This window comes from Oncorhynchus kisutch, linkage group LG27 (genome assembly GCF_002021735.2).
Source record: "Oncorhynchus kisutch isolate 150728-3 linkage group LG27, Okis_V2, whole genome shotgun sequence".
NCBI lineage: Eukaryota > Metazoa > Chordata > Actinopteri > Salmoniformes > Salmonidae > Oncorhynchus > Oncorhynchus kisutch.
The window spans coordinates 34,745,035-34,771,512 of record NC_034200.2 but is presented as its reverse complement, the minus strand read 5'-3'; the positions used below and the strand labels follow the sequence as shown (position 1 = coordinate 34,771,512).

Here is a 26,478-nt window from a genome sequence, read left to right as displayed (position 1 = left end):
ACATACAGTAAGTAGTACAGTACACACACATACAGTAAGTAGTACAGTACACACACATACAGTAAGTAGTACAGTATACACACTGACCGTCCTTGAGGTTATGTCTCTTTTATGATGACACTTTCTCTTCAAAGTACAGACTGCTATCTGAGGAGAAACGGGAAGACTGGAACTCACAGAACCATATGTTCTTCTCTCTGAAATACGGCTTATTGAACTCACAGAACCATATGTTCTTCTCTCTGAAATACGGCTTATTGAACTCACAGAACCATATGTTCTTCTCTCTGAAATACAGCTTATTGAATTGCAGCTTTTAAGCCACATATTTTATTTTACCAAGAGAAACCAGCTTGGTCCAAGGTGACAAATCTCTCTCTTTATCCCCACAGTTAATGCACAACTACACACTCTCTCTCTCACACACACACACACACACACACACACACACACACACACACACACACACACACACACACACACACACACACACACACACACACACACATTACATTTAGAACATCTGCTAAATACCCCCCCCCCCACTGAGCTATTAGTCCAGTGTGAATGATAACCCCCCCCCACTGAGCTATTAGTCCAGTGTGATTGATAACCCCCCCCCCCCCCCCCCCCCACTGAGCTATTAATCCAGTGTGAATGATAACCCCCCCCCCCCCCCCCCCCACTGAGCTATTAGTCCAGTGTGGTTGATAACCCCCCCCCCCCCCCCCCACTGAGCTATTAGTCCAGTGTGATTGATAAACCCCCCCCCACTGAGCTATTAGTCCAGTGTGATTGATAACCCCCCCCCCCCCCCCCCCCCACTGAGCTATTAGTCCAGTGTGGTTGATAACCCCCCCCCACTGAGCTATTAGTCCTGTGCGGTTGATAACCCCCCCCCCCCCCTGAGCTATTAGTCCAGTGTGATTAATAACACCCCCCCCACTGAGCTATTAGTCCAGTGTGAATGATAACCCCCCCCCCCACTGAGCTATTAGTCCAGTGTGGTTGATAACCCCCCCCCCCCCCCCCCCCCACTGAGCTATTAGTCCAGTGTGATTGATAAACCCCCCCCCCCCACTGAGCTATTAGTCCAGTGTGATTGATAACCCCCCCCCCCCCCCCCACTGAGCTATTAGTCCAGTGTGGTTGATAACCCCCCCCCCCCCCCCCCCTGAGCTATTAGTCCAGTGTGATTAATAACACCCCCCCCACTGAGCTATTAGTCCAGTGTGATTGATAACCCCCCCCCCCTCCATTCCTCCTCAGACATCGATGAGTGTGATTGACCCCCCCCCCCTCCATTCCTCCTCAGACATTGATGAGTGTGATTGACCCCCCCCCTCCATTCCTCCTCAGACATTGATGAGTGTGATTGACCCCCCCCTCCTCCATTCCTCCTCAGACATTGATGAGTGTGATTGACCCCCCCCCTCCTCCATTCCTCCTCAGACATTGATGAGTGTGATTGACCCCCCCCTCCTCCATTCCTCCTCAGACATTGATGAGTGTGATTGACCCCCCCCCCCATTCCTCCTCAGACATTGATGAGTGTGATTGACCCCCCCCCCCCTCCATTCCTCCTCAGACATCGATGAGTGTGATTGACCCCCCCCCCTCCATTCCTCCTCAGACATTGATGAGTGTGATTGACCCCCCCCCCACCATTCCTCCTCAGACATTGATGAGTGTGATTGATAACCCCCACCCCCCTCCATTCCGCCTCAGACATTGATGAGTGTGATTGAATCCCCCCCCCTCCTCCATTCCTCCTCAGACATTGATGAGTGTGATTGACCCCCCCCCCTCCATTCCTCCTCAGACATTGATGAGTGTGATTGACCCCCCCCCCTCCATTCCTCCTCAGACATTGATGAGTGTGATTGAACCCCCCCCCTCCATTCCTCCTCAGACATTGATGAGTGTGATTGACCCCCCCCCCCCCCCCCCTCCATTCCTCCTCAGACATTGATGAGTGTGATTGAACCCCCCCCCCCTCCATTCCTCCTCAGACATTGATGAGTGTGATTGACCCTCCCCCCTGATTGACCCCCCCCCCCCTCCATTCCTCCTCAGACATTGATGAGTGTGAGAACCCCAACGCCTGCAGCCAGATCTGCATCAACTACAAGGGAGACTTCAAGTGTGAATGTTACCAAGGCTATGAGATGGACCCCGTCACCAAGACATGTAAAGCAGAAGGTGAGGAGGGGAGGGAGGGAGGGGTTGGTTGTTTGGAGGGAGGGAGGGGTTGGTTGGTTGTTTGGAGGGAGGGAGGGAGGGGTTGGTTGTTTGGAGGGAGGGGTTGGTTGGTTGTTTGGAGGGAGGGGTTGGTTGGTTGTTGGGAGGGAGGGAGGGAGGGAGGGAGGGAGGGAGGGAGGGAGGGAGGGAGGGAGGGAGGGAGGGAGGGAGGGAGGGAGGGAGGGAGGGAGGGAGGGAGGGAGGGAGGGAGGGAGGGAGGGAGGGAGGGAGGGAGGGGTTGGTTGGTTGGTTGGTTGGTTGTTTGGTTGGAGGGAGGGATGGAGGGAGGGGTTGGTTGGAGTGAGGGAGGGAGGGGTTGGTTGGTTGGAGGGAGGGAGGGAGGGGTTGGTTGGTGGGAGGGAGGGAGGGAGGGAGGGAGGGAGGGAGGGAGGGAGGGAGGGAGGGAGGGAGGGAGGGAGGGAGGGAGGGGTTGGTTGGTTGGTTGGTTGGTTGGAGGGAGGGGTTGGTTGGTGGGAGGGAGGGAGGGGTTGGTTGGTTGGAGGGAGGGAGGGAGGGGTTGGTTGGAGTGAGGGAGGGAGGGAGTGAGGGAGGGAGGGAGGGAGGGAGGGAGGGAGGGAGGAGGGAGGGAGGGAGGGAGGGAGGGAGGGAGGGAGGGAGGGAGGGAGGGAGGGGTTGGTTGGTTGGTTGGTTGGTTGGTTGGTTGGTTGGTTGGAGGGAGGGGTTGGTGGGTGGGAGGGAGGGAGGGAGGGAGGGAGGGGTTGGTTGGTTGGTTGGAGGGAGGGAGGGGTTGGTTGGAGTGAGGGAGGGAGGGAGGGAGGGAGGGAGGGAGGGAGGGAGGGAGGGAGGGAGGGAGGGAGGGAGGGAGGGAGGGAGGGAGGGAGGGAGGGAGGGAGGGAGGGAGGGGTTGGTTGGTTGGTTGGTTGGTTGGTTGGTTGGTTGGTTGGTTGGTTGGAGGGAGGGAGGGAGGGAGGGGTTGGTTGGAGTGAGGGAGGGAGGGGTTGGTTGGTTGGTTGGTTGGAGGGAGGGGTTGGTTGGTGGGAGGGAGGGAGGGAGGGAGGGAGGGAGGGAGGGAGGGAGGGAGGGAGGGAAGGGAGGGAGGGAGGGAGGGAGGGAGGGAGGGAGGGAGGGAGGGAGGGAGGGAGGGAGGGAGGGAGGGGTTGGTTGGTTGGTTGGTTGGTTGGTTGGTTGGAGGGAGGGGTTGGTTGGTTGGTTGGTTGGTTGGTTGGAGGGAGGGGTTGGTTGGTGGGAGGGGTTGGTTGGTTGGTTGGTTGGTTGGTTGGAGGGAGGGAGGGAGGGGTTGGTTGGAGTGAGGGAGGGAGGGGTTGGTTGGTTGGTTGGTTGGTTGGAGGGAGGGAGGGAGGGAGGGAGGGAGGGAGGGAGGGAGGGAGGGAGGGAGGGAGGGAGGGAGGGAGGGAGGGGTTGGTTGGTTGGTTGGTTGGAGGGAGGGGTTGGTTGGTGGGAGGGAGGGAGGGAGGGAGGGGTTGGTTGGTTGGAGGGAGGGAGGGAGGGAGGGGTTGGAGGGAGGGAGGGAGGGAGGGTGGGAACACTTCCTTGTTCCTCCTCCAAGACTGTGGTTATGTGTCCCGATCGTATATAATAAATGGACCAGCGTGCGTAGAGTTTCACATGTTTAATAATTGAAACCAAAACAATACAGAACAAACGAAGCGTGAAGTCAATGCAGTGCTCACAGGCAACCACACAAAAACAAGAGCCCACAACAAACAGGTGGGAAAAAGCTGCCTAAGTATGATCCCCAATCAGAGACACCGATAGACAGCTGCCTCTGATTGGGAACCATACCAGTCCAACCTAGAAATAAAGAAACTAGAAATGCCCACCCTAGTCACACCCCGACCTAACCAAAATAGAGAAGAAAGGATCTCTAAGGTCAGGGCATCTAACACACCTAACAGGTGTCAGTATGACTACTGATTCTCTCCTCAACACACACAGACACACACACACACACACCAGTGGAGGCTAGTGGGAGGAGCTATAGGAGGACAGGTTCATTGTAATGGCTGGAATGGATTAATGGAACGGAGTAAAACACATTAAACATATGGAAACCACATTTATTCTATTCCAGCCATTACAATGAGCCCATCCTCAAATAGCTCCTCCCACCAGCCTCCACTGGCACACAGACACACAAAGACAGACACACACACACACAACGAACACACACAATCACCACTGTTTCTTTAGTCAATGAGCCACTAAAGTGTGACTCTCACTATCCTGTCAATTAGAACAATTCTGTTTAAGAGTGTAAACAACGACAAAAAAATCCTCTCTCTCTTCAAGTTTTTGGGGCGTATTTTTCGGAGAAGACGGGGAATTTGAGAAATGTCCCACTTGGCAGTGTTTATATATTTTTTTAATTCAGGAAATATTTTAAGAGGGACTCATGTTTTTTTTAAATTAATTAGTTGTAATGAGCTGAGCTGCTGTGACACACCTTTTGAGCCTGGAGGACATGAAGCATAATTAGAATGACACGTTCACAGTCTGAATCAGTTTGTCGCTAAAGCTAGTTAGAAAAGTGGTCTAATGGAAAATAATGTACCGTTGTCTTTATCCACTCCTTTAGGTTTTTGAGGATGTTTCCGTGTGTGTGTGTGTGTGTGTGTGTGTGTGTATGTACGTACGTGTCTGCGCTTGCATATCATATCAGTTCATTCAGAAAGTAAGTAATAAGTAAAGTATTCAGACCTCTTGACTTTTTCCACATTTTGTTACGTTACAGCCTTATTCTAAAATGGATTAAATCATTTTTTTTTTCATCAATCTACACACAATACCCCATAATGACAAAGCAAAAACTGTTTTTTAGAAATGTTTGCAAATGTATTACAAATAAAAAACTGAAAACAGAGACTCGAAATTGAGCTCTGGTGCATCCTGTTTCCATTGATCATCCTCGAGATGTTTCTACAACTTGATTGGAGTCCATCTGTGGTAAAATAAATGATTTGCAAAGTCACACACCTATCTCTATAAGATCCCACAGTTGACAGTGCATGTCAGAGAAAAAACCAAGCCATGAGTTCGAAGGAATTGGCTGTAGAGCTCCGAGACAGGATTGTGTCGAGGCACAGATCTGGGGAAGGGTACCAAAAAATTTCTGCAGCATTTTATGTCCCAAAGACCACAGTGGCCTCCATTATTCTTAAATGGAAGAAGTTTGGAACCACCAAGGCTCTTCCTAGAACTGACTGCAATCGGGGGAGAAGGGCCTTGGTCAAGGAGGTGACCAAAAACCCAATGGTCACTCTAACAGAGCTCCAGAGGTCCTCTGTGGAGATGGGAAAACCTTCCAGAAGGACAACTATCTAGGCTCCAGATAGAATATAGCTGTAGGCACAGATCTATGATCAACTTCCCTTACTTTAAAGCTAGAATCCGTAGTGGGTGAAACGTTCAGTTGCGATATAGACAGAAACAAAGACATCAGTTTCCCTGATCTGGGATCAGATTATCCTTTCCTAATCCTAACCTTAACCATTAGGAGTAAAAAAAAAACACAAACTGACCTTAGATCAGCACTTAAAGCAGCTTCACCCTACTCTTGAGAATAGCAGTTGAGTGGATCCATATCCTTATAGCTCCCTGAGAACAACCAGATACCGGGATACAGCTTTTGACTGAACGCTTCCCCATTCAAAGTCAATGATCTGTTTCACTTTGTTGAAGGTTGTTTAACCTCAGCGGGAATGATCGTATCTATTTGTCATTGTGACTCGGTATTGAGTCATGACCGTGTTATGAGTCAATGAGCTCTGTGGGTGAAGTGGATGTGTGTGTGAGATACTGCTCTTTGTGTGTGTGTGTGTGTGTGTGTGTGTGTGTGTGTGTGTGTGTGTGTGTGTGTGTGTGTGTGTGTGTGTGTGTGTGTGTGTGTGTGTGTGTGTGTGTGTGAGAGAGATACTGCTCAGTGTGTGTGTGTGTGTGTGAGATACTGCTCGGTGTGTGTGTGTGTGCGTGTGTGAGAGATACTGCTCGGTGTGTGTGTGTGTGTGTGTGTGTGTGAGTGTGTGTGTGTGTGTGTGTAATGCTGTTTGCTGTTGTTACTGATCTATATCTTGTGTTAGATAATGAGGTGCGGAAGGTTAATAACGCGTGGACAGATCGATACTGACACTATTCAGCGGTTTCAGATGTTTTAATGAGAGATCATGTCCGTCTTCCTCGTGGTTTTAGGGGAGAACTGTGTTCAGCTAAGTTTAGTTGCATATTATGTCATGTCGAATCATAGGCTGAAATTCAATGGTAGCGGACAGGAGTTTCTGAAATGCAATTTCTCTCAGGTGTGTTGCAGATGTCAACCACTATATGGCTGACTCACCTTTTTGAAATTGCTTTCAGTACTAAAAGATGTATGCGTTGTGGTCATATTTATTACATGCAAGGCCACATCAGTCCTGTAAATATTTCTTTGAATCCCAACTGTGGTAGATTGTTTACTTGTCTGATGAATGAATTCTGGGCATAAGAATAGAATATAATTTTCCATTTCCATTTGAGTCATTTAGCAGATGCCGTTATCCAGAGCGACTTACAGTCAGTGCATTATGGGTGAAATAAGTCGACCTCTCCACTTTCCTTTTCTCAGGGAAGTCTCCCTACCTGCTGTTCACCAACCGTCAGGAGATCCGTCGGGTAGACCCGGTGAAGAGGGACTACCGCCAGGTGCTTGCCACCCAGAAGAATGCTGTGGCGCTGGACGTAGACGTGGCTAATAACCGTCTGTTCTGGTGCGACCGCTTCCACCGTAACATCTACAGGTAACGTTATTTTTCCCTTGTGATTCCGGGAATCTTCCAACTGGAATTTCTGAAAAACCTGGGAACTTTGTGAAAGTTTACGGAATTTTGCAACCCTACTTGACTCTGACTTTAACTATTATGTATTACTACTTTTGGATATATTTAATGAAGTCATATGATTCAGTACTGGTACCTCTTTTCTCTTTGTAAGAAAAAGAAGATGGCCGCCACAGCAGTACATTTTCTAATAATTAGCCAACCTTTCGACAGCAAGCTGCCTTCTTCAGGGTTTCTGGCAGACCTCTCTCTACCTGGTGTCTCTTACCCCCCGTGGGGCTGCTCTAATTGGAACAGTGTCCTCATTATAGAAGAGAGAGCAGGTCTCACAGGACACCCTATTCAGAAGTGTGAGTGACACCCTGTCCTCTACCACTCCTCACCGCCCTGGTCATTAGATAGAAGACTGCTCCCTATGTGAACAGCTGCTATTCTGGACAGAGTGTTTCACCATCAGACACCAACCGTGAAATGAACTCCGTTAAAGGGATAGTTCGACATTTTGGCAACTAAGCGAATTTCTTCGTACTTGCACAGAGTCGGATGAACTCGTGGATACCATTTGTATGTCTCTGCAGTTTGATGGAAGTTGAAGGTTTCTGAAGCCATAACGTTGCATCAACGTAAGTCTACAGGAGCAGCATAAAGCCATGTCCAGCCAGAAGTGACCTTCTTTAAAAGCGATTTCCCCGCTACGGAGATCAGCTCAAGCATAAATCACCTTTTAAAATTAAATCGCAATCACAGGTTGTCTATTTTGCATTGAATCCTGCTCCTGACTTTCAAGGTAGCTAACGCGAGACTTTGAGTGTCTTTGACTCCCCTATCTATTACCATGTTCACATGTTCCTCTCCAGTGCTCTGATCCCAGAGGCGGGCGACCCGTCCCAGCAGGTGACCCTGGTGGACTCTGGCTCTCTCCTCTCCCCTGAGGGCCTGGCCCTGGACTGGGTCCAACACAACCTCTACTGGACCGACTCGGGCCACAAGACCGTCTCGGTGGCCTCGGCCTACGACGGCCTCAAGAGGAGGGTCCTGGTCGACACGGAGCTCAGCGAGCCCAGAGCCATAGCGCTGGATCCACAGCATGGGTAAGTGTGGGTGGTGGTGGTGGTGGTGGGGGGGGGGGGTTGTTTGTGTTGGTGCAAAACACCTCGGAAATCAAAGGGCCAACGATGAAAAGACAACGCCTACAAGTCGAAAACCAATCGCCCCTCCTCGGGGTGCACTTCCACCAGTAATATATATCATGTCCAGTGTGCTACAGGTACAGATTGTCCTCAACCAGACACCGTACTTGTGATATGTTTTGCTATTACGTCAGCAACATCAGTTGTGATGAATGAGAGTTGGACACATATGTAAATGTGTACACGTGTTTGGTAATATGTAGTATGTTCATCCACGTCAACATGCATACGGTGGTATCATATTGGTTTTTCTATCTCCTTCTAATGGAACAGAATACTGTATACCATTTAGCAGATGCTTTTATCCAAAGCGACTTAGTCATGCGTGTGTATATTTTACATATGGGTGGTCCCGGGAATCGAACCCCACTACCCTGGCGTTAGAAGTGCCATGCTCTACCAAACTGCACTACAGAGGAGATGAGGACCACTGTTATTCTCCTCCTCAGGTTCATGTACTGGACTGACTGGGGCACCCGGGCCAAGATAGAGAAGGCAGGGATGAACGGGGTGGACCGACAAGTCCTGGTGTCAGACAACATTGAGTGGCCCAACGGCATCACCCTGGGTAAGAATACACACGCATACACACATATATATATATACATATACACACACATATATATATATATATATACATATACACACACACACACATTTATATATATATTTATATATATATATACATATACACACACACATATATTTATATATATATATATATATATACATACATACACACACACACACACACACACACACACGCACACACACACACACACACACAGGAATTGGCCATTATAGGTGAGCGCCTTGTATATACCCTGGTGAATGCTTTGTTTTGAACAATAACAGATTGGTTCTTTAAGCAGCCTTGAAACTATATGTTCATCTTTAGCCTTCTCACTAGTTTTGTTAAATAGTTACGTTTGTTACATAGTGAACTCCTCTGCAGGAGTTTGGAACTTCAACTTCTTGATTTAAACCCAATTGATTGTTTGACTAAATATTTCAGTGAGCAGTGTTGTCAGAGCAGAGTAGATACATTATTTACTGTATGCCTGTCTGCCCAAGTGATCGTCTAATGCCTGTGTGGGGGGGTGCGTGTTTGTGCGTGTGTGTGTGTGTATCAGACGTAGCCAACAGGCGTCTTTACTGGGTCGACTCCAAGCTGCACCTGATCTCCAGTGTGGACTTGAACGGAGCTCATCGCAGGACACACCTGTCCTCCTCAGAGAGACTGGGACACCCCTACGCACTGGCCGTGTTCGAGGTGTGTGTGGTTTTGCTGCTCTAAGGGGAACATCTTGTGAGTGAAGTTTTGAGAGAGCAGAGGGATGAGCTAGGTATCTGTGGGCACAATTTAAATGAGCTGTTATCAAGGCAGAGAGAGAGAACCAGAGTCAGAGAGAGAGAGAACCAGAGAGAGAGAACCAGAGAGAGAGAGAGAATCAGAGTCAGAGAGAGTCAGAGTGAGAGAGAGAGAGAACCAGAGAGAGAGAGAGAACCAGAGAGAGAGAGAGAACCAGAGTCAGAGAGAGAGAGTCAGTCAGAGAGAGAGAGAGAACCAGAGTCAGAGAGAGAGAGAGAGAACCAGAGTCAGAGAGAGAGAACCAGAGAGAGAAACAGAGAGTCAGAGAGAGAGAGAGCGAGAACCAGAGAGAGTCAGAGAGAGAGCGAGAGAACCAGAGTCAGAGAGAGAGAGCGAGAGAACCAGAGAGAGAGAGTCAGAGAGAGAACCAGAGAGAGAACCAGAGAGAGTCAGAGAGAGAGAACCAGAGAGAGAACCAGAGAGTCAGAGAGAGAGAGAGTGAGAGAGAGAGAGAGAGAACCAGAGTCAGAGAGAGAGAGAGAGAGAGAGAGAACCAGAGTCAGAGAGAGAGAGAGAGAACCAGAGAGAGAGAGAGAGAGCGAGAGAAACAGTCAGAGAGAGAGAGATAACCAGAGTCAGAGAGAGAGAGAACCAGAGTCAGAGAGAGAGAGAGAGAGAGAGAACCAGAGTCGGAGAGAGAGAACGAGAACCAGAGAGAGTCAGAGAGAGATAACCAGAGTCAGAGAGTCAGAGAGAGAGATAGATAACCAGAGTCAGAGAGAGAGAGAGAGAACCAGAGTCAGAGAGAGAGTCAGAGAGAGAACGAGAACCAGAGAGAGAGAGAGAACCAGAGTCAGAGAGAGAGAGAACCAGAGATAGAAAGTCAGAGAGAGAGAGAGATACTGAGTCAGAGAGAGAGAGAGAGAACCAGTCAGAGAGAGAGAGAGAGAGAGAACCAGAGAGAGAGTCAGAGAGAGAGGGAGAGAACCAGAGTCAGAGAGAGAGAACCAGAGTCACAGAGAGAGAGAGCGAGAACCAGTCAGAGAGCCAGAGAGAGAGAGAGATCAGTCAAGGAGCACAATAATTATTTATGTAACGTGAATAGTTTCTAGTGTTGTCTAAAAGCTACATTAGTTAAATATCCAGACACATTTTCTTTATATCTTTTAAAAATCATATTTGAATGTTTCCAACTTGAATGTTCATTACTTGAGACAGAAACCACAGAAGGAGATAAAGCCATTAATTGTGTTTCTCATACAGAGCTTTCATTACCCTCTTGAGACAGAAACCACAGAAGGAGATAAAGCCATTAATTGTGTTTCTCATACAGAGCTTTCATTACCCTCTTGAGACAGAAACCACAGAAGGACATACAGCCATTAATGGTGTTTCTCATACAGAGCTTTCATTTCACTGACCCGTCCTCCCGATCAAATATCAAAACACGGATGCTTCTAAAAAGACATATAGCACCGTATAGCAGTTTGTTTCCTGCTTGACTGTCCTTATCACCCTCTGGAGCAGGGGTGGGCAAACTGTTTGGCTCGTTGGCTTGACTGTCCTTATCACCCTCTGGAGCAGGGGTGGGCAAACTGTTTGGCTCGTTGGCTTGACTGTCCTTATCACCCTCTGGAGCAGGGGTGGGCAAACTGTTTGGCTCGTTGGCTTGACTGTCCTTATCACCCTCTGGAGCAGGGGTGGGCAAACTGTTTGGCTCGTTGGCTTGACTGTCCTTATCACCCTCTGGAGCAGGGGTGGGCAAACTGTTTGGCTCGTTGGCTTGACTGTCCTTATCACCCTCTGGAGCAGGGGTGGGCAAACTGTTTGGCTCGTTGGCTTGACTGTCCTTATCACCCTTTGGAGCAGGGGTGGGCAAACTGTTTGGCTCGTTGGCCGCATTGGGATTTCAAAATTCAATGGTGGTTCGTACAGATTTTGGGGGACCGATTTGTTTGTCAGTCATTTTGCTGTTATTTTGAAATATAAAATAAGGTCCATTATAATGTATATAAATGTATACTGTAGCTCCATTATAATTTCTACATACTTTCTATCTAGCTTTAGTTGTTCAAGAGTGGCCTGAAGTGGGTTTTTTTTCTCCCCGTATGGACTCGGGAGAGACGAAGGTTGAGAGTGAAACACAACCCTGCCAAGGTTGCTTGGCAACTGCTTCTTGACACGATACTTAAGCCCGCCACACGAGTCGCTAGAGCACGATGGGACAATGGACATCCCGGGCCGGCCAAACCCTCCCCTAACCTGGATGATGCTGGGACAATTGTGCGTTGCCTCATGGGTCTCCCGGTCGTGGCCAGCTGCTGTACCTTAGACAACTGCGCCACTCAGGAGGCCCGGCCTGTAGTGTTTTTAACCAATCATTTATCAGTATTATGGCTTGGGGGTAGAAGCTGTTCAGGGTCCTGTTGGTTCCAGACTTGGTGCATCGGTTCCTCTTGCCGTGCGGCAGCAGAGAGAGCAGTCTATGACTCGAGTGACTGGAGGGGCCATTTTTAGGGGCTTCCTCTGACACCGCCTGGTATAGAAATGCTGGATGGCAGGAAGCTTGGCTCTAGTGATGTACTGTGCCATACGCACTACTCTCTGTGGCGCCTTGCGGTCGGACGCCAAGCAGTTTCCATACTCAGTGGTGATGCAGCCAGTCAAGATGTCCTGCATCCCCGCCATCACACAATTACTGTTGTTTACGCAATCCAAAAACGGTCCATTACAAATCACATTCTGGGTCAGGTGAGCATCATTTGAAAGCCTGTCCTATTACTAACGTGACTAGCTAAGTTATACAATAGGATATTACAGTGTTAGGCTGTCAGGCTTTCAACATGCAATTCAGGGAAACGGATCATCATTTTGCAGTGGCGCGTATTCATGGATGCCAAAAAATGTACCAAAAGAACAAACATAATTTAGCTTTCGTCTCTCTTTGTTTCAGAATTTTCCTTCGATTCTCTAGAGGCTGAATGTATCTCACTGGAGAAAGCATTAGAGAGAGAGAAACAGCGCCCCTCTGTCTCTGTATGTGTAGGCCATGTATCTGATGCTGTCTGGTCATAAAGAGTTGAAGGCAAGGGAAGCCAACGAGCATTTGGCCTCCCATTGATGGAGATAGAGATTAGATTTGTGGTTTTTACTTCATTCTCCGTACTGGCCAATGATTATTAAGGCTATTCTGATTCAAACATGAATTAATACACTTTGTGGCCCTGGACTGAGAGGATGGAAGTTCAATATGTTACTAGATGTAGTAGGCTGTTAACTCGCTGGCTCATCGTTGCCCATGGAAGGAAGTTAGGCTAGCGAGCTAGCATTTTAGCCAGGTAGCCTAGGAGAACAAAAACTAAAAGCGTGTACAGTATGACAGAGTGATAGACCGTTTCACCAACATGAAAGAGAGGAGGATGGCATTGGCATTTCTCTACATGTAGGGTGAGTGTTTTTTCTACTTACACACACACACACACACACTATTCATAAACTCTATAAAGCCTCCATTAGTACACAGTCACCTCCTGCCCTATACCTACCTCTCTATAACACACACACACACACACACACACACACACACACACACACACACACACACACACACACACACACACACACACACACACACACACACACACACACACAGAAATCAGAACCATGGACAGCCACATCATATTTAGTTTACATTGATTGGACTAAATTGTTTTTGGTATCTTTTAGTTATCACTGTATTAGATGAAGCAGAGGTGATTTTTATAATGTTGAAGTTGAAATGGTGCTGGAATAGTGGAGGCAGCTCCTGTTTTCTTTGTGATTTGCGGTAACTCTCTGTGGTTCTAAGTCAATAGTTGTTTAGTGGTCCAAAAAATGTCAGCAACTTTAGCTTGCTTCACCATGCTGTAGGTCATGTCACTGTCTGTTACTGTACATGCAATATGCTTTGTGGACTTCACCTGACAGAGGTTGCTCTCCAGTTTTGTGATGAAACAAACTGTGTCTTCTTATTGTCTCAGCATTAGCCATATACAGAGGGGAGAACAAGTATTTGATACACTGACGATTTTGCAGGTTTTCCCACTTACAAAGCATGTAGAGGTCTGTCATTTTTATCATAGGCACACTTCAACTGTGAGAGACGGAATCTAAAACAAAAATCCAGAAAATCACATTGTATGATTTTTAAGTAATTCGATACCATCTACTGCATCTTGTCTATGCCGTTCTGTACTATCGCTCATTCATATATCTTTATGTACATATTCTTTATCCCTTTACACTTGTGTGTATAAGGGAGTAGTTTTGGAATTGTTTGGTTAGATTACTCGTTGGTTATTACTGCATTGTCGGAACTAGAAGCACAAGCATTTCGCTACACTCGCATTAACATGCATGTTCATATCCCCGAGCTGATAAGGTACAAATCTGTCGTTCTGCCCCCGAACAGGCAGTTAACCCACTGTTCCTAGGCCGTCATTGAAAATAAGAATTTGTTCTTAACTGACTTGCCTAGTTAAATAAAGGTAAAATAAAAAATTAAATAGGGGTTTATTATAGGCATTGATTATAGTGGTTTATTATAGGGGTTTATTATAGGCATTTATTGTAGGGGTTTATTATAGGGGTTTATTATAGGCATTTATTATAGTGGTTTATTGTAGTTGTTTATTATAGGGATTTATTATAGTGGTTTATTGTAGGGGTTTATTATAGGGGTTTATTATAGGGGTTTATTATAGGAGCCGACAAGGTGAAAAACCTGGGGATGTGTCCTCATTCCTCCTGTAAGTCGCTCTGGATAAGTGTGTCTGCTAAAATACAAAAATAAAATAATGTGTATCTGCTGTGCTGTGTTCCCCTCTGGGATAACATACTGTTTGGAATAAACTGAGGAAACAGGAGAGGAGCTGAGCTCTGGCCAGATCTCTGTTGTTCTTAGTGCCACACACACACTGCAGGCAGGACCACAACATTGGCACATATGGTTGTGCAGGCACAGCTTTGACACACTGGCACACACCCATAACAACGTTTTACTGCTGGCCCTTGTCACATGGCACACACAGCCAGGCTGGAGGCTGGGTCGGGCTGGGCCAGAGGGAAGTGCAAGTCTGTGCATGTGTGTGTGTGTGTGTCTGCGTGTGCACAAGCATACACTAACAGTCAAAAGTTTGGACATGCCTCATACAAGGGTTTTATAAATTGTTTTACTATTTTCTACATTGTAAGGCATCAACACTATGAAATAACACAAATGGAATCATGTAATAACCGAAAAAAGTGTTAAACCAATGAAAATATATTTTAGATTCTTCAAAGTAGCCACACTTTGTCTTGATGACAGCTTTGCACACTCTTGGCACACTCTCAACCAGCTTCACCTGGAATGCTTTTCCAATGGTCTTGAAGGAGTTTGAACATTGTAAAATAAATGTACACATACAATTTATTCAATCATTTAATCTAAACCACTCGCGCGTGGCAACGAGCGTCTGCGTATTTTTGACGCTTGACACACTGCAAGTCCTGCCACCTCCTCATTGGTTTTTAGGAGCATACACCCACGTGGGTGATTGAAAGATGAACTGAGGCCCACACTCCAGTCCAGTGGCCAAGAGATTATTAGAAACTGTTAGTTTCCCCTTTTTATCTGTGGATTAAATGTCGGAGTAGACAACACAAGATCCAGAAGAAAATGACCTTGTGCATTTCAGGTAAAATAACAACAAAATGTTTATATCCCAGCGACAGCAAGCTAGCTAGCTAAATGTCGATGAATTTTTCATTTTGATATTTTAACCTGCGTGTCTGGATCACATTTGGTGTGAATGTACAAAATCAGCATGCGCGCGATGACGCACGTGGTTGTCCGGTCTAGCCAGCATGTAAGTGTGTGTCAGTTTCATTTCACAGCCAGTTTAGGCACTGTGGTATTTACCCTGCTGCCTTAAAGACTCTGCATGGTCATCCACTGTGGTAATGACATTGTTTTAGTCCACTGTTCAAATTCATAAAGAGACTCCTAACGCTCCGCTCCTAAACTCCCAGCTCCGTACTCTCCCCTCCGCACTCTCCCCTCCGTACTCTCCTCTCCGCTCTGTACTCTCCTCTCCCCTCCGTACTCTCCTCTCCCCTCCATACTCTCCTCTCCTCTCCGTACTTTCTGCTCCCTACTCTCCGCTAAGCTCCATACTCTCCTCTCCCCTCCGTACTCTCCTCTCCCCTCCCCTCCCTACTCTCCGCTCCGTTCTCTCCGCTCCCTACTCTCCGTTCTCTCCTCTCCCTACTCTCCACTCCGTTCTCTCCGCTCCCTACTCTCCGTTCTCTCCTCTCCCTACTCTCCACTCCCTACTCTCCGTTCTCTCCTCTCCCTACTCTCCTCTCCGTTCTCTCCGCTCCCTACTCTCCGTTCTCTCCGCTCCCTACTCTCCATTCTCTCCTCTCCCTACTCTCCTCTCCGTTCTCTCCACTCCCTACTCTCCGTTCTCTCCTCTCCCTACTCTCCACTCCGTTCTCTCCGCTCCCTACTCTCCGTTCTCTCCTCTCCCTACTCTCCACTCCCTACTCTCGTTCTCTCCTCTCCCTACTCTCCACTCCGTTCTCTCCGCTCCCTACTCTCCGTTCTCTCCTCTCCCTACTCTCCACTCCCTACTCTCCATTCTCTCCTCTCCCTACTCTCCTCTCCGTTCTCTCCACTCCCTACTCTCCGTTCTCTCCTCTCCCTACTCTCCACTCCGTTTTCTCCGCTCCCTACTCTCCATTCTCTCCTCTCCCTACTCTCCTCTCCGTTCTCTCCGCTCCCTACTCTCCGTTCTCTCCTCTCCCTACTCCCTGTTGAAGTTGAAATGGTGCTGGAATAGTGGAGGCAGCTCCTGTTTTCTTTGTGATTTGCGGTAACTCTCTGTGGTTCTAAGTCAATAGTTGTTTAGTGGTCCAAAAAATGTCAGCAACTTTAGCTTGCTTCACCATGCTGTAGGTCATGTCACTGTCTGTTACTGTACATGCAATATGCTTTGTGGACTTCACCTGACAGAGGTTGCTCTCCAGTTTTGTGATGAAACAAACTGTGTCTTCTTATTGTCTCAGCATTAGCCATATATAGTGGGGAGAACAAGTATTTGATACACTGACGATTTTGCAGGTTTTCCCACTTACAAAGCAAGTAGAGGTCTGTCATTTTTATCATAGGTACACTTCAACTGTGAGAGACGGAATCTAAAACAAAAATCCAGAAAATCACATTGTATGATTTTTAAGTAATTCGATACCATCTACTGCATCTTGTCTATGCCGTTCTGTACTATCGCTCATTCATATATCTTTATGTACATATTCTTTATCCCTTTACACTTGTGTGTATAAGGGAGTAGTTTTGGAATTGTTTGGTTAGATTACTCGTTGGTTATTACTGCATTGTCGGAACTAGAAGCACAAGCATTTCGCTACACTCGCATTAACATGCATGTTCATATCCCCGAGCTGATAAGGTACAAATCTGTCGTTCTGCCCCCGAACAGGCAGTTAACCCACTGTTCCTAGGCCGTCATTGAAAATAAGAATTTGTTCTTAACTGACTTGCCTAGTTAAATAAAGGTAAAATAAAAAATAAAATAGGGGTTTATTATAGGCATTTATTATAGTGGTTTATTATAGTGGTTTATTATAGGGGTTTATTATAGGCATTTATTGTAGGGGTTTATTATAGGGGTTTATTATAGGCATTTATTATAGTGGTTTATTGTAGTGGTTTATTATAGGGATTTATTATAGTGGTTTATTGTAGGGGTTTATTATAGGGGTTTATTATAGGGGTTTATTATAGGGGTTTATTATAGGAGCCGACAAGGTGAAAAACCTGGGGATGTGTCCTCATTCCTCCTGTAAGTCGCTCTGGATAAGTGTGTCTGCTAAAATACAAAAATAAAATAATGTGTATCTGCTGTGCTGTGTTCCCCTCTGGGATAACATACTGTTTGGAATAAACTGAGGAAACAGGAGAGGAGCTGAGCTCTGGCCAGATCTCTGTTGTTCTTAGTGCCACACACACACTGCAGGCAGGACCACAACATTGGCACATATGGTTGTGCAGGCACAGCTTTGACACACTGGCACACACCCATAACAACGTTTTACTGCTGGCCCTAGTCACATGGCACACACAGCCAGGCTGGAGGCTGGGTCGGGCTGGGCCAGAGGGAAGTGCAAGTCTGTGCGTGTGTGTGTGTGTGTGTCTGCGTGTGCACAAGCATACACTAACAGTCAAAAGTTTGGACACGCCTCATACAAGGGTTTTATAAATTGTTTTACTATTTTCTACATTGTAAGGCATCAACACTATGAAATAACACAAATGGAATCATGTAATAACCGAAAAAAGTGTTAAACCAATGAAAATATATTTTAGATTCTTCAAAGTAGCCACACTTTGTCTTGATGACAGCTTTGCACACTCTTGGCACACTCTCAACCAGCTTCACCTGGAATGCTTTTCCAATGGTCTTGAAGGAGTTTGAACGTTGTAAAATAAATGTACACATACAATTTATTCAATCATTTAATCTAAACCACTCGCGCGTGGCAACGAGCGTCTGCGTATTTTTGACGCTTGACACACTGCAAGTCCTGCCACCTCCTCATTGGTTTTTAGGAGCATACACCCACGTGGGTGATTGAAAGATGAACTGAGGCCCACACTCCAGTCCAGTGGCCAAGAGATTATTAGAAACTGTTAGTTTCCCCTTTTTATCTGTGGATTAAATGTCGGAGTAGACAACACAAGATCCAGAAGAAAATGACCTTGTGCATTTCAGGTAAAATAACAACAAAATGTTTATATCAAATCAAATCAAATCAAATTTATTTATATAGCCCTTCGTACATCAGCTGATATCTCAAAGTGCTGTACAGAAACCCAGCCTAAAACCCCAAACAGCAAGCAATGCAGGTGGAGAAGCACAGTGGTGGTTTATATCCCAGCGACAGCAAGCTAGCTAGCTAAATGTCGATGAATTTTTCATTTTGATATTTTAACCTGCGTGTCTGGATCACATTTGGTGTGAATGTACAAAATCAACATGCGCGCGATGACGCACGTGGTTGTCCGGTCTAGCCAGCATGTAAGTGTGTGTCAGTTTCATTTCACAGCCAGTTTAGGCACTGTGGTATTTACCCTGCTGCCTTAAAGACTCTGCATGGTCATCCACTGTGGTAATGACATTGTTTTAGTCCACTGTTCAAATTCATAAAGAGACTCCTAACGCTCCGCTCCTAAACTCCCAGCTCCGTACTCTCCCCTCCGCACTCTCCCCTCCGTACTCTCCTCTCCGCTCTGTACTCTCCTCTCCCCTCCGTACTCTCCTCTCCCCTCCATACTCTCCTCTCCTCTCCGTACTTTCCGCTCCCTACTCTCCGCTAAGCTCCATACTCTCCTCTCCCCTCCGTACTCTCCTCTCCCCTCCCCTCCCTACTCTCCGCTCCGTTCTCTCCGCTCCCTACTCTCCGTTCTCTCCTCTCCCTACTCTCCACTCCGTTCTCTCCGCTCCCTACTCTCCGTTCTCTCCTCTCCCTACTCTCCACTCCCTACTCTCCGTTCTCTCCTCTCCCTACTCTCCGTTCTCTCCGCTCCCTACTCTCCGTTCTCTCCGCTCCCTACTCTCCATTCTCTCCTCTCCCTACTCTCCTCTCCGTTCTCTCCACTCCCTACTCTCCGTTCTCTCCTCTCCCTACTCTCCACTCCGTTCTCTCCGCTCCCTACTCTCCGTTCTCTCCTCTCCCTACTCTCCACTCCCTACTCTCCGTTCTCTCCTCTCCCTACTCTCCACTCCGTTCTCTCCGCTCCCTACTCTCCGTTCTCTCCTCTCCCTACTCTCCACTCCCTACTCTCCATTCTCTCCTCTCCCTACTCTCCTCTCCGTTCTCTCCACTCCCTACTCTCCGTTCTCTCCTCTCCCTACTCTCCTCTCCGTTCTCTCCGCTCCCTACTCTCCGTTCTCTCCTCTCCCTACTCTCCACTCCGTTCTCTCCGCTCCCTACTCTCCGTTCTCTCCTCTCCCTACTCTCCACTCCCTACTCTCCGTTCTCTCCTCTCCCTACTCTCCTCTCCGTTCTCTCCGCTCCCTACTCTCCGTTCTCTCCGCTCCCTACTCTCCATTCTCTCCTCTCCCTACTCTCCTCTCCGTTCTCTCCACTCCCTACTCTCCGTTCTCTCCTCTCCCTACTTTACTCTCCGTTCTCTCCTCTCCCTACTCTCCTCTCCGTTCTCTCCACTCCCTACTCTCCGTTCTCTCCTCTCCCTACTCTCCACTCCCAACTATCCACTCCCAAAACTGCTGGTAAATTTGAAAGGAGCGTTTTACAATTTCAGAAAAAAATGGAAATCCTTTCTGCATCTACAGTAGAGCTCTACTATTAAAAGTTAATATGTTAAAATTTCTTATGCATTGTAGTAGCTAAAAGGAAAAATATGTTCTTATTGAAAGCTACTGCAGGATGGTGGTTTAATAATACATCATTTATTGTCAATTTTGTGAGAAGAAAACCTTTCGTAAAACCCAATCCACTTTTATTACAGTTTTATTTAGTGTATTGCAGCACACGTACACTAACACACATACACACACGCACCAGGTTTACATTACACACACGCACCAGGTTTACATTACACACACGCACCAGGGTTTACATTACACACACGCACCAGGTTTACATTACACACACGCACCAGGTTTACATTACACACACGCACCAGGTTTACATTACACACACGCACCAGGTTTACATTACACACACGCACCAGGTTTACATTACACACACGCACCATGTTTACATTACACACACGCACCAGGTTTACATTACACACACGCACCAGGTTTACATTACACACACGCACCAGGTTTACATTACACACACGCACCAGGTTTACATTACACACACGTACCAGGGTTTACATTACACACACGCACCAGGTTTACATTACACACACGCACCAGGTTTACATTACACACACGCACCAGGTTTACATTACACACACGCACCAGGTTTACATTACACACACGCACCAGGTTTACATTACACACACGTACCAGGTTTACATTACACACACGTACCAGGTTTACATTACACGCACGTACCAGGGTTTACATTACACACACGCACCAGGTTTACATTACACACACGCACCAGGTTTACATTACACACACGCACCAGGTTTACATTACACACACGCACCAGGGTTTACATTACACACACGTACCAGGTTTACATTACACACACGCACCAGGTTTACATTACACACACGTACCAGGGTTTACATTACACACACGTACCAGGTTTACATTACACACACGCACCAGGTTTACATTAGCCTGATTTTCTATTTTTTTTGCAAAATAATGCTTTTTATCCACTGATGGAAATACCAGTCGATGTAAATAGATTTGACCATCATGCCTATCGGCCTATAGGTTCATTTGCATAATTTAGTGGAAATAAGTGAACCTGTAACCTTATTTATCCGACACAACACGCAGCATACTGATTTCGCATAAAGAGACGGGATTTCGCATACTGAGACGGGATTTCGCATACTGAGACGGGATTTTGCATAAAGAGACGGGATTTCGCATACAGAGACGGGATTTCACATGAAGAGACGGGATTTTGCATACAGAGACGGGATTTCACATGAAGAGACGGGATTTCGCCTGCAACTCCTCAGCTGGGTGTTGCTGGAGTAAAACATGTGCTTTTATAAGCCCATTCAAGGCGCTACAGAGGGTAGTGTGTACTGCCCAGTACATCACTGAGGTCAAGCTTCCTGTCATTCATGACCTCTATACTAGGCGGTGTCAGAGGAAGGCCCAAAAAATTCCAATCACCCAAGTCAAAAACTGTTCTCTCTGCTGCCCCCACAGCAAGCGGTACCGGAGCGTCAAGTCTAGGTCCAAAAGGATCCTTAACAGCTTTTCCCCGCAAGACATAAGAACAATTAATCAAATGATCACCCGGACTATTAGCATTGACTCCCCCCCATTTGTTTTGACACTGCTGCTACACTCTGTTTATTATCTATCCATAGAAACCAGATGGCATGTTTGCTTGTTTGATTCGTTTTTGGTTTTATCGACAGACGGCCTGGCCTGTAAGGTCAGGAATGATATATCCATATTTAGTTTTGTTGTGTTTCGATATCTCCTTTTGTTCGGGTATTCGGTCCGGCTGGGAAGCTTCTATTGCTGGAGAACCCTGAATCCAGAAAATATCTATTTGAGGATCAACCATTGATCAATTCTTTTAAGTAAGAAGTATCCTCACTGTATAATGCTGAATAATTGTGTTGATATATTTCAATGTTAAACAAATGACTTTAATCATTAACACTACAATTAAAATGCCTGCTGTAGTTGTGGCTATTTCCAGCGATGCAAAAACTGATGTCAAGGAAAATGGAAAATGAGACACGGAGCAAGGTTGTGGGTGGAAATGCCCCAAAGGAGACTGTTTTACCTATTTTTATCATGGAGAGATCCTGACAAAGGAGGCCATAGCCAACCCCATTAAGGAGGAGGAGCTCTACCACAGTCTCATACAGGAAATTCATACAAATCACTTGAGGCCAGTACAGAGAGTACGTGCACTCTGGCGTATATATATATATTCTGAGTAAGGAAGAAAGGGCAAAGCTTCTGATCAGAGGAATACATGTTTGTGTTCAAAGAGAATAATCTGTTCAGTTTGAAGTCGCGCTGACCAGGACTACATTCCAGCTACAATTAAACAACTACCTGAATCAGCTGATTATAGTGTTGTGACTGAGTTTCTGGCTGACGCTGGATGTAAGGTGGTGGGGAGAGTGATGAGGCGCATGATAAGATAAAACGGTCAACTTACAAACTGCTCCAATGGAAATCCTTTGTATATGTTGAAGCAGCATCCATCATTCCTAGAACACGATCTGTTAAAGATGGGCTCACTGGATCAAAGTATTTTATGATGGACAAGGTCCTGCGCGTAGACAGGACTGGCTGACACAATCCCACACTAGAGGGGGTCAGGAGATGGTAGAGTACAGTCCTACTACACTGGACAACGTAAGGTACATAGAATAAATGTTTTCACACTGTGTGCAGGATAACAATCCTGTCCCTATGGGCAGGGCAGACGTATCACGTATCTCAGCTGAAATGACTGAACGTGAGACTGAGATAGAAGATAATAATTCCTCGGCTCCCAAGGACAAAGACGGAGTGAATGAAACATCGGAGTTGGTACCTGGTGAGCCAGAGTCTGCAACAGTGGCCTCTCGTTCCCAGAAAAAGAAGAAGAAGAATAAGAGGAAAAATGCTAAAAAAATGAGGCTGGGAAAGTGACTAGTGACAATTACAACCCGATAGAAAACGTTGAGGTAAATAAGAGACCCCGAAAGTGGTGCAAATCTCTGGGGATACAAAAGAAGGCAGCCAAACATCAATGCTGGCCTTCATTCAAACAATCCGGAATCAACATACACCCAAGCAGCCCAGGCTACCAAGCTCCCCATCAGAGTCTGGAGTTACAGTAGGTCACCTGCAGAAAAAAATGATATGGGGGATGTCATTCTGGGAGAAGTGGAGAAAAGTCCCCCTAATTAGCCATCCAGACCGAAATCATTGATGGAGGATTGAAATAATCTATATTTGAGTAACCAAAATGATCTGGTTCATAGGACATTGTGTGTATGTGAGCATAACTTCTGTCGCTAACATGGCTTTTCAAGAGGATGAGCAATCTGCCAATAATTTAATTTTAATGCCAACTCTTTATACATGTCCCTAATAAAACCCGCCTTCGAGACAGAAACTCAGTTCCCTTAACAATATACCTAATACCCAGGTATTAGAAAACATCGTACCTTGAAACTTCTTCAAACCGTTAATCAGGTTAAAGTGCTCTGGAACCCTCGTTCCAAGCCTAGAGGAAAACTGGGAGGGCATCTTAATATGCATAGCATTATTTCTAAGACTGAACAGGTGGAACATTTATTGAACAACCTCTAATCTAGATTTTTTTCTGTTTCTCTGAGACATGGGCGAAGAAATCTTCTCCTATTTCTGCCTTTAATGTTCCTGGATATTCCATATTCAGGAGGGACAAGGGAGAGGGCAGAGGGGGTGGATTACTTATGTACATGAAAGATAACTTGCAATCCTATCATATGGAAACATGCCAATGACATTGAATGTATGGGGCTGAATGTGTTCCTCTCCCCTCATATGTCTCTCGCTATTATTGGATTATATCGACCACCAACATCTGATATCTTGTTTTATGACCATCTAAATGCCATGCTTAAAGAATGTGATCATAAGAAGGAGATTATCTTCATGGGCGATTTCTGTATGAACTGGGAAAACGAAACTTGCAGAGAAAAACTAAAAGACATCACATCACAGATTGTTTCAACCTGACTCAAATATTACAAGGTCCAACCAGAGTAACACAGTCATCCCAGACTCAAATTGGTGTTTACAAACAGACCTGATCAAATAATTAAGTCCAGTAACTTACTAACTGGCATAGCTGACCACAATGTTAGATAGATCCAAATAGAAAAATCACGAAAAAGAGATTTAAGAACCATATTAATCTGCAACAGTACGATAACAAAATCCATAAAAGTGAGCAGAGGAACTACGATGCACCTATCAGTCACATTCACTGGTCTGATCTGATAAGCAATGAAGACCCAGAGTCTGTATACAGAACATTTCTGTCAGCTATTGGCAAATTGGATACCTCTTTCACTAGGAAATGTAAACCAAGACGGAAAACCTCTCTACCATGTCTTAACGAGGACCTCTGGAGGCAGATGAGGGAACGGGATTTTTCCTTGGGAAAAAAAGCACTGAAGTCTGGTAAGAATGATGACAGATGTATATTTACAGCACTGAGAAATAAAGTGGTTCGAAATATATATAAAAAAAAAAGCAAAAGCAGAGTTCTTTCTTAGATCAATGCAGGAAAAGGAAATGGCAAAGTGATTTGGGAGAATCTCAACCAACTTAGAGGGAGAGGAGCTGAAAAGGCCCAAAACCATCCTGAATTAAAGGTTAATGGGATTCTAATTCAAGACTCCAATTTCATATCCACCACCTTTAACATTTTTTTTTGTTGACTCTGTCAGGGAACTGGCTCAAAGATTTTCAACCAAGACCACAGTTCTCACTACAATAGATAATACTAAACCAATATTCAGAATTCCTGAAATTTCAGCATCAGCAGTGGACAGTGTTATTAGCTTCTTCAGGAGCTCTAGAACAAACAATGTATTTTGGCCTAGAAACTGTATTCCTGAAGAGACACAAATATTCTCTGATTGCCCCTATTGTCCATATAGTTAATCTTTCCATCAAATATGGGTTCTTCCTCAATGCTTGGTAGTCTGCTGCAACGATACCTGTTTTAAAATCTGGTGACCCAACACTGGTGGAAATGACCGAAATATGAGTATTCTTCCAGTGCTATGAAAAGTAGCTGAAAGACGGGTGGCTGATTATCTGACTGATCCCCTCATTCAGGGCAACTCCATACATCAAATGCAATTTGGATTCAAAACTAACCATTCTACCGAAACAGCCAATTGCTATTTTCTGGAGTGCATTAAATCTAAACTGGACATAGGTGGTGAAGTCGGCACAGTCTTTTTGGATCTTAAAAAGGCCTTTGATACTGTGAATCATGAGGTCCTCCTATCCTCCTTAGAAGTTATTATCTGACAAACAGAAGCCAAAGGGTTCGTTTGGGGGGACACTCAGTCGGACTCTTTACTATAACATTGGGGTCCCACAAGGGTCAATATTAGGCCCCCTTCTGTTCACCATCTATATAAATTATCTCCCACAAGTTAACATGTATGCAGATGATACAGTTCTGAATGTACACTAAAAAAATAGACAATTGGTTGTTTATAAGTTAACTGGAGCTATGTTTCTAAATGGATGACTAATTCTTGCCTGCATTTAAATATCGACAAAACTGTTTGTATGTACTTCTCTAAGAAATCCTGTTAATGGGGAGAATCTGAAAGTTGTGTCTAACTTCAGGTATCTTGGTGTCATTTTGGACTCCAACTAGCTGTTCTGGTTAATGGGATGAATCTGAAAGTTGTGTCTAACTTCAGGTATCTTGGTGTCATTTTGGACTCCAACTAGCTGTTCTGGTTAATGGGGAGAATCTGAAAGTTATGTCTAACTTCAGGTATCTTGGTGTCATTTTGGACTCCAACTAGCTGTTCTGGTTAATGGGATGAATCTGAAAGTTGTGTCTAACTTCAGGTATCTTGGTGTCATTTTGGACTCCAACTAGCTGTTCTGGTTAATGGGATGAATCTGAAAGTTGTGTCTAACTTCAGGTATCTTGGTGTCATTTTGGACTCCAACTAGCTGTTCTGGTTAATGGGGAGAATCTGAAAGTTATGTCTAACTTCAGGTATCTTGGTGTCATTTTGGACTCCAACTAGCTGTTCTGGTTAATGGGATGAATCTGAAAGTTGTGTCTAACTTCAGGTATCTTGGTGTCATTTTGGACTCCAACTAGCTGTTCTGGTTAATGGGATGAATCTGAAAGTTGTGTCTAACTTCAGGTATCTTGGTGTCATTTTGGACTCCAACTAGCTGTTCTGGTTAATGGGATGAATCTGAAAGTTGTGTCTAACTTCAGGTATCTTGGTGTCATGTTGGGCTCCAACTAGCTGTTCTGGTTAATGGAGGATAATCTGAAAGTTGTGTCTAACTTCAGGTATCTTGGTGTCATTTTGGACTCCAACTTGATATTTGAGAAACATGTGAAGAAGGTGGTAAAACACATTTAAGTTTGGATTATCCAACTTTAGGTTGATAAGAACTTTCCTTCGTCTGGAGGCCCTGCCTCATGCATGCTGGGATCTTCTCACATCTTAGATATTGCC

General features: G+C 45.8%; 1 protein-coding gene across 1 annotated transcript in view; it reads left to right on the top strand.

Annotated features, from left to right (window-relative positions):
- LOC109882070 (low-density lipoprotein receptor-related protein 8-like) overlaps nt 1–26,478 on the top strand; it is a 205,499-nt gene that overhangs the window by 165,487 nt on the left and 13,534 nt on the right. The window contains exons 9-13 of the mRNA XM_031806755.1: nt 2,077–2,202; nt 6,821–6,992; nt 7,889–8,122; nt 8,671–8,789; nt 9,355–9,494. Of these exons, the coding sequence (XP_031662615.1) occupies nt 2,077–2,202; nt 6,821–6,992; nt 7,889–8,122; nt 8,671–8,789; nt 9,355–9,494 (791 nt within the window). The remainder of the gene's footprint in view (nt 1–2,076; nt 2,203–6,820; nt 6,993–7,888; nt 8,123–8,670; nt 8,790–9,354; nt 9,495–26,478) is intronic.